General features: G+C 38.5%; 1 protein-coding gene across 18 annotated transcripts in view; it reads right to left on the minus strand.

The window, feature by feature from the left end:
• Nucleotides 1-5,016: 5,016 nt before the first annotated feature.
• Nucleotides 5,017-18,401, minus strand: part of ZBTB20 (zinc finger and BTB domain containing 20) — a 911,487-nt gene continuing 898,102 nt past the window's right edge. For all 18 annotated transcript variants that reach the window (XM_037835777.1, XM_037835873.1, XM_037835864.1 and 15 more), the window contains one exon: nt 5,017-12,424. In XM_037835777.1, coding sequence (XP_037691705.1) covers nt 12,003-12,424 — 422 coding nt within the window. In that variant the 3' untranslated portion in view covers nt 5,017-12,002. The remainder of the gene's footprint in view (nt 12,425-18,401) is intronic.

Genomic DNA, 18,401 nt, shown 5'->3' on the forward strand with positions numbered 1-18,401 from the left:
AGATGCAGACTTTCTGAAATGTATTGTGAGGGGAAGAAGCAAGCTCTTCATGGGGAAAATAAAAATGAATCTCTCTTTATCCTCCCCAATATATGCTATAATGTTTCTGACCATTATGTTGCTGCATTCATTACTGTTAGGGCCATTGGTGCTCTGGGTAGGTGGCAGCTTGCAAAAGGCTCATAAGTAATAAGAAATTCACACCCTGGAGTCTCTAAAACATTAAATAGGATTTAGACATTATTCTAAGACTAATGCAGAGGTTGTGGTGAGAGATCCTGGGTCTTAGGATTGGAGTTCTGCTTGGGGAATTAGAAGGAACAATGCAAAGAAGGCATCCTGGAGAACTCTTTGTGATTAACTGGACCAAATTAGACCTATGAGAGCCAGATCCTCTCCTACTCCACGTTATGCTTTAAATGATAGTATTTTAGGATTTAAAAGAGAGACTTTTGTTCCTTCAGAAGCCAATGCCTGAGAAGAAGCTACTTTAGATGAAGATACTTTAGATAAAGATACATATGGGGGAGTCAGAAGAGACAAAGGAAAAGAAGGAGATAGGATTGATGGGGAGAACCTACTAAGTGAAGATCACAGATCTAAGCAACTTAAATACTGGTTTAAGAAAGTTGGTTTCCTACTAGATGCATGTCTCAGGAAGGCTCTTAGGACCTTCTATTCATTTCATTACTCCCTATTCTGTGAGTTGATGCTATTAATTGGTTTGATTAAAACAAAAGCTAGGACAAGTCTCAAGTCAAGTTAAGAATGGATTTTCTGATATTTAATGTTAATTCTACAACAACTGAAAGTATACCCTCATGGGCTCAGAACCAGGTAAATGTCACAGAATTTGTCTTCATAAGGGCTGAGAGGCAATGTAGTGTCATGGCAAGCAAGGCTGGTGGGCTGGGAGCCAGAAAAAAACATGTTAAATAAGGGCTGTTGTGAAGATGACATTATAAGAATTCTGTAAAGGGATATATATAGAAAGGTATCAGTCTTTTGAGTAATGCTTTAGGGATAAGATGGCTGTAATTCATTGTTACAAGATCTAGCTCAGAGACCAAATTATGTGATTAGTGTTTGGCTACCGGGGAGTGTATTACATTTCCCTTTGGGTATCCACTCAGCTCTATTATTATTTTATTTAAATATACATTAAGTTTGTGTTTAAACATTCTCTGATCATAAAACACTTTTGAAATTATGTGAATCTTGTCATCCCTTAGTAAATTACTGCTTAAAGATTTAAACTAATCAACAATTATTTTGTTTTCTAAAAACAGGTAATAAATGAAAGAATGTTTCCTGTCTCCTAAAATGTGTTTGAATGGAAGAAGCTTAACTTGTTTGAGAAGAGCTCACTGGGACTTGAGCAGTTATCAAAATTATTTTGGTTTATTATCCCTTTCTTTAGACTTCTGGAAATCTACTACCTGGTAAATACATCATTTAGCTAAGTGTTAGCAGGAATTGAAAGAGCCAGCACTGATGAATTAGTTTTCTTCCCCAGAAATGGTCTATTCATATCAGGAATTTGAACACTGTAGTTCAAAGGAAAAAAAAAAAAAACATAGAAAATATTTTTCTTCTTATCTTTTGGCCAAATGTGAAGGTGAAAAGGAATTAATGACCTCAGCTGGTATAGCTGACATTTAAAACTGACTCAAGATCCTCCCACTCTCAAAAGAATATTGATAACTTTCAAAATCTGCTATAATGAGGACACATTTTACTCTGCCTATGAGTTTCAAGTTATGAACTCACTCACTTCAATGCTCTTTAAACAAAACTTAAAGAAGGGCATTCAGAACAGGGTGGGGAGAAGGAAGTAAAATGAGCACTCAGGAATCTTAATTATCAGACTTCGGGGGCTGGTGATGAGATGATGATGCAATTTAAAGTAGTCCTAAAGATCAACGAGAAATAAAGAGAAAGGGTTAGGAAAAGGAAAGAGGAAGATAACAAGGTTGATAAAATTTTGGTATTATATGATCACTGGAAAAAGAGCATCCTCAGTAATGTTGAATTCACAATTACGTTTGTCTAGTAGGAATATATTTAGTTGAAAACTTTGGAGAAACACACTGGTGGTTTTGCTATTAGACTGAACATTAGCTCCTTCAAAGGAGACTAAAGTAGGTAGTTCTTTAATGAGTATCAGCCTTCACAACTGGAGGGAGTTGAGGAGAACTTTGATAAGGAAAAAGAGAAGACTTGTCAGAGAGTCACAGCAGAATGGGATGGGGTTAGAAAATAAAATCTATTAGGAAATACGAAAGGAAGGAATTGGTGTTATTTCTAATATAGGTCCAGTGTGGAAAGGGCTTTATATGCTGAATATTATGAACAACTGTTTTCATATTTGTCCTGTATATAGAGCAGAGGAAATGAGACTGGCTTTGGGCTTCGAGCTTGGATGTAAAGTTTTCCAGACATTGGGTGGAATTGCCAAGGCAAGCTGAACAACCTCTTTATCTGAAAACACTATCTGAAAGTATTTCTTATTAGGAAGACAGGCTGCTTGATTTCTGAAGCTTCCATGATAGTCTGGTTAAAGAAGAAAGGCACCAAATCCCCACCCTACCAGGCAAATGGAGATACTGAGGGCCAGACACTCAAGAGCCAACATTTTATGGATTCTGCACCCTAAAAAATGGGATACATATTTCTGAGTTTTATTTCTACCACCCTCTGTCATGGAAAAGTTCCTTAAACTCTGATTTTAGTTAAAAAAAAAGTCTCCTAGGTAAAATGAACACTATATTGCCAAGCTGCTTTAAGGGAAACACTGAAGACTAGTTAAAACAATTGTGAGCATACTGACAACAGAGAAAGATAGTCTGCAAGGAACCAGTATTAAAATCAATGTTTGAAAATTCATTTGGGACAATCAGGCATCTCACTGCCTTATGATGCTCAAAAAAGAGACCCTTTGAAATGCAGACTGTAATTGCTGGTCAGATCATGTGGAGGTTAAACAGCCCATTGGCCATAATTTTAAAAGCAAATATAGACAGTGACAGTCTTAGAGGGGGAAATCACAGATACATTCATATGCACTCCTTTGTTCTTCAGATATTAAGAGGGTCAGTTAAACAAGATCATTTCAAATATGAATCTCTTTGAATGTCACACCAAAAAAAAAAAAGTTTTAAAAAGTCTTCACTTTCCTACATCTGCTAAGTTGCTAAGTTTGAGCCTAAAAAAATTCTAAAATCCTGTAAAGACAATACTGAAGCTGATAATATAAAAAGCAAACTAGAGTAATGATTATTATTAAATGCACCAGATTAACTGCAGCAGGTTGGTGATGGGTGGTATATGCAGAAATAATATTTCAATCAATTCATGATCACAGATAGATTCAAAAGTTAAAATGAATATAATGTAATATATATTTCAATATAGAGTTGTTATATATAAAGTGTATGTTATAGGTTTCAGAAATACTGCAATGTAGTGTACTGTACTTAAGTAAGCATACCTAAATAGTAACTCATTCTTCCACAAAGTCACCAGTACTGTTAATTAAAAAAAAACAAAACAAAAAAAACACCTAATTTTTTTTCCAGTAAAAAGAAATACCTGTGTTTACAGTCGCAGACTTCTTTTGGATATAGAGACAATATACATTTTTAAAACAATAACAAAAAAATTTGCAGCTATAAGTAGCCTTACTTAATGGAGGAAGGGAAAAGTCACCAAAATAGAAGAAAGAAAATGTCCTCTGAATTCTGTAAAGCAGAAATAATCTACAGGTCATTTAAAATAATAATAATAAAAAAACATACAGGACAGAAGGGCACAGGAGTGAGAAAACTGAATCCGACTGTTTCCAGGCCACCAAGCCTTCCCAGTCGGCTACAAGAGCCAGAGCCATTGTAGCATTCTACTTTAACATTTGAGATGGGTAAGAGCCATCGATTCTTTGAGATTACCAAAAAAATATTCTGATAGTCTATTGGTTTACTAGACAAGGTAAACAACCCACTCCTGGAAAGACTTCGGCAAAGGCCACATTGGTTTCAGGAGACACAGTTTGTGAATTATGACGAAGTCCTGCAGATGCAGGCAGGATCAGGAAGCTTTAGTTTGGGAATAAAATTTATATGTGGGTGCATGTGTGTGCACACACTGGGTTGCATAGAGGAAAGGAATGCAGGCATTTCAGCTGTGTCAAGGCTCAGTCAAAACTTGTACGGGCCTTGTCTCCCTGGCGTGGGTACCATCCCCCTAGGAGACCCAGTGAGGTGCCCCAGACTGCTGCTCCCTCTTGTCTGCTTGCCAGTTGAGTCCTTCTGTGCTACCTTCTTCTGGAGGAAAACAGCCTGTCACTGTGGGTTTGCTGTGGATCCAACAAGCTGCCTTTGTTTCTCCCAACTATGAAACTCTACAGAAAGCAACAGAGTGGGCAGGTGACTGCTTCCTGGGAAGAAAGCCACAAGTTCTAAGCACAGTGGTGGGAAGACGCAACTGTATCTATACACCAGGACCTATGCCTGTGTGTGCTCAGTTTGAGATGCACACGTCCCCAGACTACAAATAAGTGTACACACATGCATGCACATCAGTAAGTCAAATAGAACTGTAAAGCTTGTTATGTGCACTCTACTCCACACAATATTGAAGTTTCTAAAGAAAAGGGATACCTAGAATTACTGACGGTTAGGATCCTTCAGAATGCCCCAAAGCCTCACCACAGATGGCAGATGGCACTGGTGCACCCAACTAAGGCAACAGAGCAGAAGCAGAAATGTGAGATACACTGAGATCTTTCACTCCTAACTAGAAATTCCAGAATTTATCTTGTCACTGGAAATATGAGCATGGAACGGTTTTGTACTGAGAGCACCTCACCACTGCATGAGTACATGCATAATGTACGCTCATTTACAGACTGACTTGGGCAGCAATTGTGACATACTGGATGGGTTAAGTCCCTTTCATTACTAGAATCTACATTTAAATTGCAATGATTTTGCTGGGCAGTATTTGTTGCATCAGGAGTGGAAACACATGTCTCCTATGGGTTTTTTTTTTTTTTTTTTTCTCTTTTTTTTTAAATGTCTTGGGCACATCAGAGTCTCATTGGGGCATTCTGAACCAAGGAAATCTCCGAACTTGAAAGAGAGTGAGGAGGGGCATTTTATACCCTGTTTAAGTACCTCAAAGCTGGGGCTCCTGGAACTGTGGCTGGATTTTGCCCATGATCTGCAGATTATGCTCCTTCACAAGATTTGAGAGTTGTGAGCTTGCATTTAAACAAAGAACCACAAAATAAACCAGATGCTCTCTAAAACTGAGGAAAAAAAAAACCTCTAGAAATAGACACTGTATAGGGAATGAAAGCTTTCTGTTGGGCTGGTTCTCCGTTACAGAAACATTTAAAACAGGCATCCCAGGCACCTGTGATTATGTTTTATGGGATCTACTCTTCAGCTAATATGATGTCTATTTCACAGCCAGCCTAGACCTATGTCACTGAAATACCATAGACAGGAAATCATAGCCACTTCCTGAGAGCAGCCAGGCCTGGACAGGTTTGGTGCCTCCCCCAAAAGTCACTGTTTCCATAGTCCACAGTCATGAATAGGGCTTATTTCTGCAATAATGCCACCATTAGAAAAGCAACCTATGCCCATGTCTTCATGCCCTTCCAATTTCTATATATTCTGCCCCTTTTCCTGGACTTAATTTAAGGCAATAATTCAATTCTATAAGTGGCTTCTTGAGAAACGATCTTAACTGAGGTCACCTTGGCTTAGATTTCAGTCTGAAAGTATCCAGTTTATGGAATAAAAAGCTGGGCCTGAAGTAACAATGGAATGGCAGGTGTTTCGGTCAGTGGTGTGGTACGATGATGTTCCTTGTGTCAACCCAGGGCATTTTACCCCATGGTCAGTGAGAAGGAAATACCTAGCTCTAGAAAAGAATCCAAGCTTCCAGCCCTCATCTTCTACATCTTCCCTCTTAAAAGAACTGAAACAAACTCTACTGATCCACAACCAGTCTCTGTGATCGGCTAATGTACACCGTTGATGGGATGTCATTGGTTAACTTGGTGGTACATATGTATTCAGTGTTCAAGGGGAAAAAATCTTCAGAGACTTAGAAAAATCTCTGGGGTATTTTGGTCAGGTTATCACTTTGAAATCTAGTGCTAGAAATGATGCTCTGGGTTAGTAATTTCCACATTCTGTGTTTGTTTATAGGAACACTGAGTCACCACAGCTTCTTCTCTTGTGGAGGCTTAAGCAGTATCAGAAACAGCAAAGCTACACAGAGGCCCTTGGGAATATGGAAATTTTTTCTCTCTAGAAAAAGAGTTCTGTGCCCCTCTTTTCTGCCTCCATTTGCAGCCTGAGCACCAGAGTAGGGAGCACTTTTGAAAGTTTGTCCCATACCATCTAATTCCTGGGTACCTAAGAGAACAGCCCCTTTCTTTTATGAAAACACAGAGGGAAGACAGAAGCTGTTGCCTTCCTGGTTAGCAGTTTATGCCTAGCTTCAGAAAGCCTGGTGGCTGGGTCAGTTCAAGTAGTACTCTCTCTTCATGCACTGCGGATGGGAGAGTCTTGCAGGTTTGGGTGGCAATGGGTTGCCTTGCTTTTACTATAGAATTAGGGAGTCTATTGAAATTCAAGTGCGCCTTTTTGTTTGTCACCAAGTCACATGGTTTTGTCTTTAGTGTCCAGTTTTCCTTTTTTGAATTCCTTTTTCTGGGAGACAAAATTGGCCATTTAAATAAAGTTCTTTTTCTGGTGAGTAAAGCAGTTTCTTAGAGCCAAAAATCACTGAAAAGAAAGTCTGTCAACTCAACCCATGGAAAGGCCCAGAGATCTCTTGCCAAACTTCCTAGTTTTGTGATTGGACGTTCTTTGGTTTAGTGTTGTTGGGTGCTGAATACATTTTTCAATCCTTTTGTTCTCTTCCCCAAAGCCTCCATTACCTCAGACTTCAACTCATTACTAAATTAACGAATTCTTTTAGAAGATTTCTTTTAAGAGTCAGGCCACAACAGAAAGGGCACCGTCCTGTTCTCCTAGATCCCAGGGGCATCTCAGGTTGTGCCTGTTCTCACATTGCCCTTCATTTTGATTCCTTTTGCTGCAGCAGCACACTGGCTCGAGCAGAGGCAGACCAAATTTGAAGATCTGATACCTTTTCTGCAGAATCACAAATCCCACTGTTCCCAGCTCCTGCTAATTAAATAACATCTTCTATAACAACTGAGGAAAGCTCCAGAGTGGGCCTATCTAGTCTGGATCCTGGCTAGATCTATGGCCTTCCCCCTTTTAAGGACAACAGGTGTTGGAGCATTATAGAGAAATCTCAGAGCCTTCATCATGTTCTCCCAGGGATTTGAGCGATATTATAAAGGGCACATCTCATTTTCAATCTGTGTGCTGAGGGATACTGCTGATTTGGGGCAAGTGTGGGCACAAGTGTGCTTGTGTGATGGAAGTATGTATAGGTCAAGTATTATGCATTTGGACTTCCATGAAACAAATGTACTTGGAGGAAACCTTTTCTCTTTTCATTATCAGAATGCACAAATTCCTGCTGTTCATGGGCTGGAAAAGGGGTTTGTTGGTCCTTATAGAATCTTGTGATGACACAAAATAAAATCCCTATGACTTTACATAAGCAAATCCAAGCCTTTCTAAGGTCAGAAGCTACCATGATATCCAAGATGGCTAGGAAGAGTGAACGGACTATGGTTGGAACATGAGCAAGGAATTATCCACTGTGTTTCCTCATGAGAGCTGAGACTTGCCACAGACAGATTTGAAGTATTAGGAATTTGGGGAGGGAAAATCTATAAAACTGCCATTAGGAACAAAAGTTTAAAACTCAAAGTACATTGTAAAAAATGTTGATATAGAGACTTTCATTTCAACAGATTGTTTGCCTGGCTTGTTTCTCTGTCTTTATCCATGTAGAGATTTGTATCAGACCCTGTTCCAAATTTCTTCCTTTTTTAGGGTTATATTCTACATATTTGGGGGCTTTTTTGTATACGTATTGGTATTTAATAGGAAAGAAAATTGCCCACCATGCTGAGATGCTACCAATGTTTTTAGTGCTCAGAAATTTTTTATTTTTCATAAACTCTATCTAAATGTCTTGAGATAAACATTCTCATTTGACTTTGTTTCCTTTCTGTTGTTCAGGAAATTCCATTTTAAATCAGAAATTGCTGAAAAAATGTTCTTTTCCATAGCAGTTCTTGTCTCCTGTACTCATCCTAAATAGTCTTAAATCTGGAACATTCACTTACATTCATTCTCTTATTTTTTTCTTAACTACTGAAAAAAAAAAAGATTTTACACTCATAGCATTCTAGCATGAAGTTCTAAACATAAGATGTTATAACTAAAAGGATCCATACTCATCCTTTGATCTTGAAGCAAAATATTTACCCCCATTTCCTAAGATGTTTGTGACAGTTTAATTTAAAAGGTAAAGACTGACAATCTAAAAGCACCTCTACTCCTCTGAACTAGGTAAAGACTGGTTTACTTTCTAAAACATGGGTCAGTTGGGAAAGCAGCAGCGTCAGAGGCCAGAACATGTAGTAATGGCCCCACAGCAACTTCTCTGCTACTGCAGGCTAGATCTCCCACTCCAATTTAGCTCCTTTCTCTCCCAGAGAATAATCTGTCAATTATTTTAGGCTGTGAGATCTTTGGGGGAACAGACGTACAGTAGGAATAAGTCTGCTGCTATGCAAACCTGGTAGTCAATGCTGTCAGGCTCTACAATGATTATGTCACCTCACCAAGAATTCTTTAGGAATCCTCCAGCTTTTTTTGAAAGAAGAGATACTTCCTTTGCAGGGAAAGGATGAACATCAAATCCAACTGGAATTTTTTTCCTACCTATTCTATAATTAAAGATGGATTTTAACCCAATTGCTTAGCTTTGTATATGGCGAATCGGCATTGAGGTAAATGGATCCACCTCAGATTTGAGAAGCAGATAGCTGAACGCAGCCCATAATGGCACCCAAGATCAAATTTCCTGGAGGTATTATGAATTCTGCTGACTTTGCTGAGGTTGAATAAAGATACTATTTTAAATGGGCTACAGTCAAATAGTTAAATATATTATAAAGTGGCTTTTGGCCGTCTTTTGTTTATGACATATGCAAGTGATTTCATGTCATTTTCCTCTAGATTTAAAATTTTTCTCTTAATTGGTGAGTGTCAATCTTTTTTATTTTATGAGTTGGATGATCATTTTTCAAAATATCAAAACAATTCCATGACATAGTTAATTAACTAATGCTCCCTCTATTGGTGGTAAGTGGAAATATTAGAGTCTTAAAACATTGATAAGTTGAAAAGCAAAATTAGCAATAGAGAAATGGACTTTCTCTTACTTCTAAAGCTGTTTCCCATTAACTTTTAAAACAGATTGATTTTGGACACACAGTTCCTGGAAGGACTCCTCTTAGAAATCATGATGGGTGATACAGTCAGTTAACCAACCAAGCCTACATTAAAACATCTAGCAAGATAGCCACTGAATAAGGACTGTACGACCAAATCAAAGCCATGTATACTTCATTTGCACTAACCCTACTACACATTACAAAGAACTTATGGCAAAGACCCAAGTTAACCAAATGTCTAAAATACATAAATAAAACCAATTTAGTCATTATAGATTTGCTTGCTTTGGAAGATTTCTCCTCATTTGCTGCCTAGTTTTTGTAAATAAAATACTGACAGGAAAATTAGAAGGAAAATTAAATTAAAATGCATAACAATTCTGAAACTAAAATACTCCCTCTTCTCTTCTTAAAAAATTATTGTTCGGTATTTCTTCATTTAAAAGATTTATTTTTTTTCTCTTAAGTGTGTTAAAATATGCCCAGCAATGAAATAATTTTTAGAGTTTTAGTTTGGTTTAGGAATTCCTATATTTGAGTTGGAATATCTTTAGGACACTGTCCATAAAGAAAAAATCTCTAATTAAAACACCTTGATCAGGACCAAGGAGAGAAATTCCAAATAGGAAGAGAGAGTAGCATGTGGGATGATGTAATGGGTTGGTGGCCTTTTGAATGATGGCTGTTGGCATCTGGGAAATTTTGTTAATGTCCCTAAAACCTTTCCAAAAAGCAAGGGTTAAAAATCTTTGAAAAAAAGGATCATCTTGTTCAACCATGGTGGAAATAGTCAGAAGGTGATAACTTGGAAAGGGAAGAAAGTGATTTTGGCATCAATGCATCTTGCTTTGTAACAGGTTCCTGATAATGATGCTCTCTGTAGCTCTGACAGGAGAAGAGGCACGGCGGAGTTTGAGGAACTCCTTCGCCTGGTGACCACAAGAGAAAAGAATCCATTTGTCAAGATCTCTAGACTACTAGTGTTTCATCAAAGCAAAGAGTAAAGTTAATAGAAATTGTAGAATCATAAGACCTCAGTGAACTTTTGGAGAGGCAAGAAAGTCTGTTTCTGAAAGATAAAGTCCCTCCCATGAAAAAGAACAGAATTCTAGATGGATCAGTTCAAAAAAATATTCAGTGGAGCAACTTAAGCTTGCTAAAAGTCAAAGAACTACATATCAAAATACAAAGCAGCAGTTCAAATTACAGCAGGGATGGGCTGGCCACAGAGGCCCTCATCAACCCAGGCAATACTTAAAATAATAAAAATTAAGAAAAATAAACAAAATATGAAGAAAATATCCTTCCTCTCTTTCAAATATAACTTTAGTTGCCTTTTATTCCTTCTCTCCGGAAGCAGTATCGCTAACCTTAACAGTCTTGACTTACCAAAAAATATATATATGTTTGTGAAATAAAATAAAAGAGAAGGGATTGGTGGCAGTGTATGCAAAACCAAAAGGAAAACAAATTACTTTTAACAATCTCACTTTTTTTTGTTTTTTTTTTACACAAATACTGTTGTAAATATATTAAAAAAATCAGCATTCTATCTGGTAAACGTCACTTTAGCCCCTCTATAAAATTTTGAATTAAAAAAGCCTCAAGAACTTTTATTATTCCCCCCACCCTCCATTTCTCTTTTTCTCTTCCACAAGAATATATCCTGACCCTTTTTTTTTAAATTTTTGCAGAGATTGTTGGAAATAATCCTTCTCTTGTACCTAGAAACATAGGTGCAAACCTCTGTTATCTTTGTTTTATCTGCATTCCTGCCTTTCATGAAAGTCCCTCTTGATTGTGCTGAGGCTGTGGCTCAGCGAAGACACTGAATAAATACGATAGCCACTGTTGCTTGTTGCTTGTCCAAGTCTTCCTGGCTTCTGCTGAAAGGGGGGATACTGAGGAGGTGGGCCAGGGTGTGTGCACTCAGCAGAATCTGGGAGAGCAGCCTGCCGTTCACCTTTCCCACACCACGGGGCCCACTGCCCCTTCCCACCCCCACAGCCCTTTTATGAAATCAGACAACGTGGTAGGTGGAAAAACAGCAGGGCCTTTCCTCTGGGTTTTCAACCAGAAGTGATATTCCACAGTTTTAACTGGTTACTGTGAAGTCCAAGCGGCCAGAATTGTGAAAATGTCCACTGAAACACTGCAAGCGGTGTACGTAAAGACAGTAGGCCTTTTAGATTTTGTTATATATTTTTGTAGTGCTCTTCACAAGTGAAAAAAAATTTTTTTTTTTTTTTTTTTTTTTTTTTTTTTACTTTTTTTAAAAGATTTTTTTGTAAAGAAGGGTTGTATTTAGAGGCCAGTAGCTAGAGATCCAACCAGTGGACCTCTTGAAGCACTACCAGGCCTTAAGGCCACCATCCGAGGGAGACTGGGAAAACTATTATTCACCCGAGCCTCCGGAAATGTAATGTACCAGCAGGCAAAAAACAGTTCTTCATGTAGTACAAAATGAAACGAAACAAAAACAAAAACAGAAAGTAAAAACAAAACCAAAACATTTCTTAAATTCTAGTGCCATAGCTTTTTTGTTTGTTTCTTTTTTTGTTGTTTTGTTTTGTTCATAAGAAAGAGAGAAAGATACTACTTATCCGTCAGACACATGCATCCTCATGTGGTCGTTGAACTGCTCGATTTGGTCAAACTTTGCTGGACAGACGGAACAGACGTAAGTGGTGCCCTCGGTGCAGGCCACCACGCCTGGGGGGCCAGCACGGGCACCTGGAGGTGTGCCCGCGGGAGGGGTCCCGTTGCTGGCACTATGCAGGGCCACGTGTCGCTCCAGGAGGGTCTTGTGGGAGAACTTCTTTTTGCAGATGTAGCACTCGTAGGACTTCTCCCCTCGGTGGAGGCGCATGTGCACGTTGAGGGAGCTCTTCTGGGTGAAGCGCTTGTTGCAGATGCTGCACTGGTATGCCCTCACTCCTGTGTGTGTCACCATGTGCTTGATAAGGTAATCCTTTAAGGAGAAGGAGCGCCAACAGATGCTGCATTGGTGGGGCTTCTCACCTGTTGATGTGGGAAGAGACAGCAAGCAGGACACAGCAAGACATAGCAAGGGAGGGAGAGTGAGAGACAGAAAAACAAGACAGAACACAAAAACAAAAACAAAAAATTAAAAAAAAATAAAATCTGATTGGTCCGTGGATCATCCTTGATTGGAAAGATCCAGTCCTTCCTGGCCTCTCATGTTTAGAGACACTTTGTTTTAAGGTGATACCAGGACAGTCTAGAGTTTTCCATTTCCCCATTCCAGAAAATGGCTCTCTTGGAAAGCTACATGGTATTCACCACTAAAAGTCTTCAAAAGTTGTTCTGTGGAGAAATGGCCACTTTAGAAGGGCTCATTTTCAGTGTCATCATTAGGGGAGTTAGCTATGTGTTTTCCATGAACATTATCAAACAAATACAAGAAAAAGAACACTCTTTGCAGACATGGGGCTCTCTAGAATCTTTGGGAACTACAGACAGTTGCCATATATAGCTTATTTTTTTGTAGACAGTCCTCATGTTCAGCATTCTTCCTAGTCAATGGACTCAAACTCTGACTGTAGGTCTAGAAAATATGGTCAATGTAGGAATAAGTCATTCTGAAGGGCTACACTTTCAATTTTAACTATTTTGGAGAGAAATCTTCCTAAAATGTAACTTAACAGTTAATTGGCAATTCCTTATTGAGCACACTGAGCTGCACATTGGTTTTGTCAGGTGTGTAGGTCAAGTAGGTTGCAAAAAACACGACGACTTCAGAGTCAAATGGTCCTATTCAAATCCACACACTAACACACTGCATGTCACTCTGACAAATCACCAAATGCCTCTGAGGTACACAGTCTTACTTACCTCACTGTGCTGGTATTGGCAGAAAATACATATGAAATCACTTTGCAGACCACCAAGAGTGATGTGCAAATACTACATGGTATTCTTATTGCAAGGCTATTCGCCACCCCCACCCCCTTATTAAATAGTTCCATATGCTTTTTGAACTCTTGGGTCAAAATGAGTTTTTGTCTCTTTCTTTGCTCCCAGCCTATTGGCAGAAGCCCTTCTTTCTCCTTCGTTTACTGCTTTGGTTTCCTGTTGGCTTAGAAACAAATGATGAAACTTGTTAAAAATGGTAAGGTAGGAATACTCAGTCCCTCAAAGATGACATGAGGTATTCTTCCATAAGTAAAGTTGATGGGCCTATGACATATCTTTTGATAATTACTTAGAGACATCTTTTTGTTGCTGTTTGTCCTCAGCTCTGCTCTTGCAAGTGGGATGAACTGTAATCAGGTGTTCAGTCCATCTCTCCCACTCTATTACTAATTACCCTATATAAACACCCACCTAAGGAAAGAAAGTCCTTCCATGACCCAGCCTAAAGCCCAAAGCCTCTGTAACTCCCCAGGGTAACAGTTCAACACCTCAACTATGCATCAAGGTAGGAGATCTATCTCTTAAATTCAAGTTAATGTCTACTGTGCCTAGAATGTGGTACCATGTTTTCCCCATTAGGAAAGAGAAGAGGCTTGACATGTCATGTTAATAATAATGATGAAAACACAGTGTATTGAGGACTTACGTGCTAGACTCAGTGTGAAGGGCTTTATGCCCATGATCTGTTTTTTTGAACCGCTGTCTCATCTGAAAGCTTTTTCATTGTCTTTGCAAACATAAAAGGATATGTTTTGAAGCACACAATCATAATAAACAGCTGTTTCATTTAGGTATTACTCCATGAATTTCAGAATCAGTTTCATTAATCTTTGTTTCCTTTAATTGTTCATAAACATTTTGACCTAGCTCCCTCTCCTCTCAACTCTCTGATATTCTTTTCCTTCATTCTCACTGATGGGATGGTATGATCCATAGCATCACAGAGTTAAAAGAATTTCACTTTTAGACTAACATGGAGTTTTGAGAAGCCTCATTCCTAATAATCTGTTTGCTGAAGAGTTAATGCTGAAGAGTCTATGCATAGTGTTTATGTAGGTAATTTTTTTGAAATGAGAGATCCCCTATAAGCCCCGTGACAGTCCACATGTTATTTATAGTTGAAACATTTCTGACAGTTGTAAACATGTTTGGAAGTCAGCTTGTCTTTGCCATCATAGTGCTTTTGGCACACTTCATTCATATTATGATAGGCTGGCAAACTATCTTTTAAACATGCCCACCTATTATTACCTTTGATGGGAAGTGTACCTTAAGTTTCAGATGGTATTCTGCCTGCTAGGAAGTTAAAACTTTGCCCATGTTACAATGCTCTTGCTGTTTGAAACCTTCACCCTTTTATAGTATGGTTTTTTTTTTTTTTCCCTCTAAGCAAGGTCATTGATGAAGGCTTTTTGCTTTCACTTCCTTCTGAGTTGTCATCTTTCCCTTGCTAGGCCATATATGTTGTTTGTATTGCACAAAGTATTGGTTCTGCCATTAATTAGCCATGGGACATTGGGCGTTTTAAGTGTTTTCATTTCTTTGGGTTTGTTTACCCTTCTGTAAGTGAGGAGTTGGACTGAGCACTCACTCACCGCCCTTTCCAGATTTAGTGGTCTACAGCCATGGCCCACAAACTCTGAGGACTCTTGTCCCTGGACTATCACTGTGTGACCCGAGGGTAGTTTGTTTAATCACTCAGTGGATGAGCTGTCCTATATTTTAAATGGGACAAATTATACTATAGCCCTCTCTGCCACAGAAAAATAGTATGATAGTTAATGTGGAAAAGTATTTGCAAAGCACTTGGGAGCTCCATAAAGGAAGGTGCTCTTAATAATTATTAAGGTGCTATGATGGTAGACTGTAGGGATTTCAGGAACTGTCTGAGTAAATGGGGTGTATTTTAAGATTAGTCAGGTACCCCAAACTTTTTGTATGTATGGATTTGAAAAAGTATCATTCAGTAGAAACGTTAATATTTTCTTGCATATTACTTATAGAAATCCTTAAAGGACTTTTAACATTACAAATGAAATGGATGTGGTCTGCTGACTGTTGCTTTCTAAATGGAGAAATGAAAAATGAAGATATGGGTGGCTTTCCAGGTCTAAGCCTATGACAAGGAAATGGCAAATCTGATTTGTTAGAAAGATATACAAAATATAAAGCAGACACGGATTGTAGTATGAAGGGGACGCTCATATAAGCCCCTGTACTTTAAAGTGATCATTTGGGTGCTATACAGATGTGTGAGACATGGATTCCATTTCCTTGGCTGAATGACTTGGGCAGGTTACTGAACCTCTTCAAGCCTCAGTTTCCTTACCTATAACTTGAGAATAATATAGTAATTACCTAATGAAAGTGGATTGAAAATTAAAAGGTATATGCTCACTCTTAGAAAAATTAAACTGTTACCTCCAGCACAAAGGAACTGATGATAAATGAAACTAGCTGAGAAGTGACTTGAATTACAGAGGAAAGCCAACCCATGATTTTAAAAAAATGGGATAATCAATAAAGCAAGCAACTGTGTTGCAGACATGTAATTCACAGTTAAAGGTTTATACAGTCTATTCTCAATATCATATGGAAAAAAAGTGGTGTCATAAATATAATGTCAGCAAAGAGCATGGACAAGAGGATTTCCTAGCAAGCAATAACTAAAATTGGAGGCAGAAATACCAAACAGCAAGTGAAGAAAGGAGAGCTGGGAGGAAGCCTCCTATCCAATTACAAGCAGTGGTGGTGAACATACAAGCTTTCCCCATTTTTTGATGCCTACTCTTGAAAGAGTCACTTTTCAACTCCTTCTTGTGGACCAGCACTGGTACTTACTCTATCATGACCAATAGGAGAAAAAAGAAAATGAGGAATAAGACACTGCTTAGGTTAGTAGATGCAGACGGTTCTGCCCAAAGCCCACACAGTTCAAGTAAGAGCCATTCTGTTGGCTGGAGGCAACCCAATTCTGAAGAATGACCCCTGCACTGGGCGTTCAACAAGAACCCATTTATTCTGCCTTTTCTTTCTCATTCCAACCAGGCTTCTCCTGGGCTGCAGAAAGGACAGTAACTGCTGTTATCAAAACACTTTCCATAAGCACTGTTCCCACCATCTCTCCCATTCTCTGTATCTCTCAGTCATCTGTTCCAGCCCAGTCCCCTCCTTTTGGGTGAATCCAGTGAGGGGTCAGAAAACAAGGCTGGGTGCTTTGTGAGATAGAAGGCAAGTGAGCAAGGAAGGGAGAGTCTGAGAAGGGCAAGGTGGCCACTGGTGAGTAAGGCGGAAGGGATTTTGAAAGTGCAGGTCCTCTGGAGAAATCAAGACTGGACCAGAAAATGCGAAAGGTTCCGTATCAACAGTGCGAGTGTGCTCAGATGGAATCATGTGGAGCTTTCATGGGCTGCAGTGTTTGTTGTCCATCCAGAGTAGTCTGGCTAAAGCAGAGCCCACACACCTGAGGTACGGCTGGTGTAACTGCCCTGCCAGCCTTTCTCTCCAGTATTTGGGGTGCTATCCTGATGCCGGTGTGGACTGAGGGGGCTATCAAGGAGGGATTGCCTACTGGGGACACACTGCATTCACAAAACATCTGTGGCTTCAGTAACAACTAAAATATTTTGCTGGTAAGCAGAATTTTTAAGATCTCAGGGAACTTTGTCCACATTAACTGAATTTTCTTACAATCTTACGAGTGAGATAGATTATTAACATCCCCAGAAGATGGTACTTCTAATTAGAGAGGTTTAATAACATCCTTAAGGTCATTTAACAAGTCAGTCATAGCTGAGAGTATGATGCCAGACCAGTCCTATTATTTCCCCCCTCCCCTGTCAACATGTTCCTGCTCTCTGGATTATGCTGCAAAATAAATGACATTACCATAACACGTTACATAACACACAGTATACATACATATATATAATAAATGCTGCATGTGTATATACATATTTATAGAAAGTACAGTTAAGTGTTTTAACCTAAATTATTTTATTTGATTCTCAGAGCAACCACATAAATTAAATGCTATTAAGATTTTCCTCTTACAGGGCAAGAAACTAAGGCACAGGTTGTTTATAGAACTTAATGTCACTGTCAGTAAGTGGTAAAACCCACGTCTTTCTTACTCCAAACTTTATAGCCATTCTATTACTCTGCTGGCTTGATATTGATACTTAATAGTCCATGCTCCAATTGAGGATTATAACATTAGCAGTTTGATCTCACTATCATTATCTACTGTTGATATTGTTAGGCTACTATTATTGTTATATCTATTTGCATTGAATTTACTGCTGAAATAGCTAAGCTTCTCAAAGTGACAAGCAAAATTACCATATGTGCAGAGGACACCAATGGGCCCAAAAGAGTCACCAATGGGCTGTTGATAATATGGTTCAGAAAAAGGCCAAAACAACTACCATTTGTTGGTGAAGAAATATAATGGAAACACATTACAAAATGAAGAAGAAAAGAAAGAAATGTAAAAGTCCTGCCAAGAAAAGAGCAAATTTATAAATAAACCCCTTGAATTAAATTCCCCTGGAAAGCATGCCCACATTTTTGAACATTCATTCACTTATTCAAGAAACACTTGGTAAGCAACTATGTATGATAGCCTATTTGATCTATAAATTTTTAAAGCAAAAATACTTAATATTGAGTCTTAAAAGAAAGTTCTACCTGGATAGGATGCCAGATAAAATACAGGGCACCCAATTAAATTTGGATTTCAGATAAACAATGAATTTTTTTTTTTTTTTTAGTATAAATATGCCCCCAATAGTTCATGGGACATATTTATACTAAAATACATATATTTGTTGTTTCTCAGAAATTCAACTCTAATTGGGTGCCCTGTATTTTTATTTGCTAAATCTGGCAACCCTACATCTGGTTTCCTTGGTCATTCTCTTATTATGTGTTCTATTTTGTTATACATAGCAAGGTAATAACAAACAGAACATGGTATCTAAGCCATGTTTAGAACTTTGGAGAAAGTACTTAATATATAAATATTCAAATGATTTTTGTACTCCTCCTGTGGAGCTACATC

Source organism: Choloepus didactylus, chromosome 1 (genome assembly GCF_015220235.1).
Source record: "Choloepus didactylus isolate mChoDid1 chromosome 1, mChoDid1.pri, whole genome shotgun sequence".
Taxonomy (NCBI): Eukaryota; Metazoa; Chordata; class Mammalia; order Pilosa; family Megalonychidae; genus Choloepus; species Choloepus didactylus.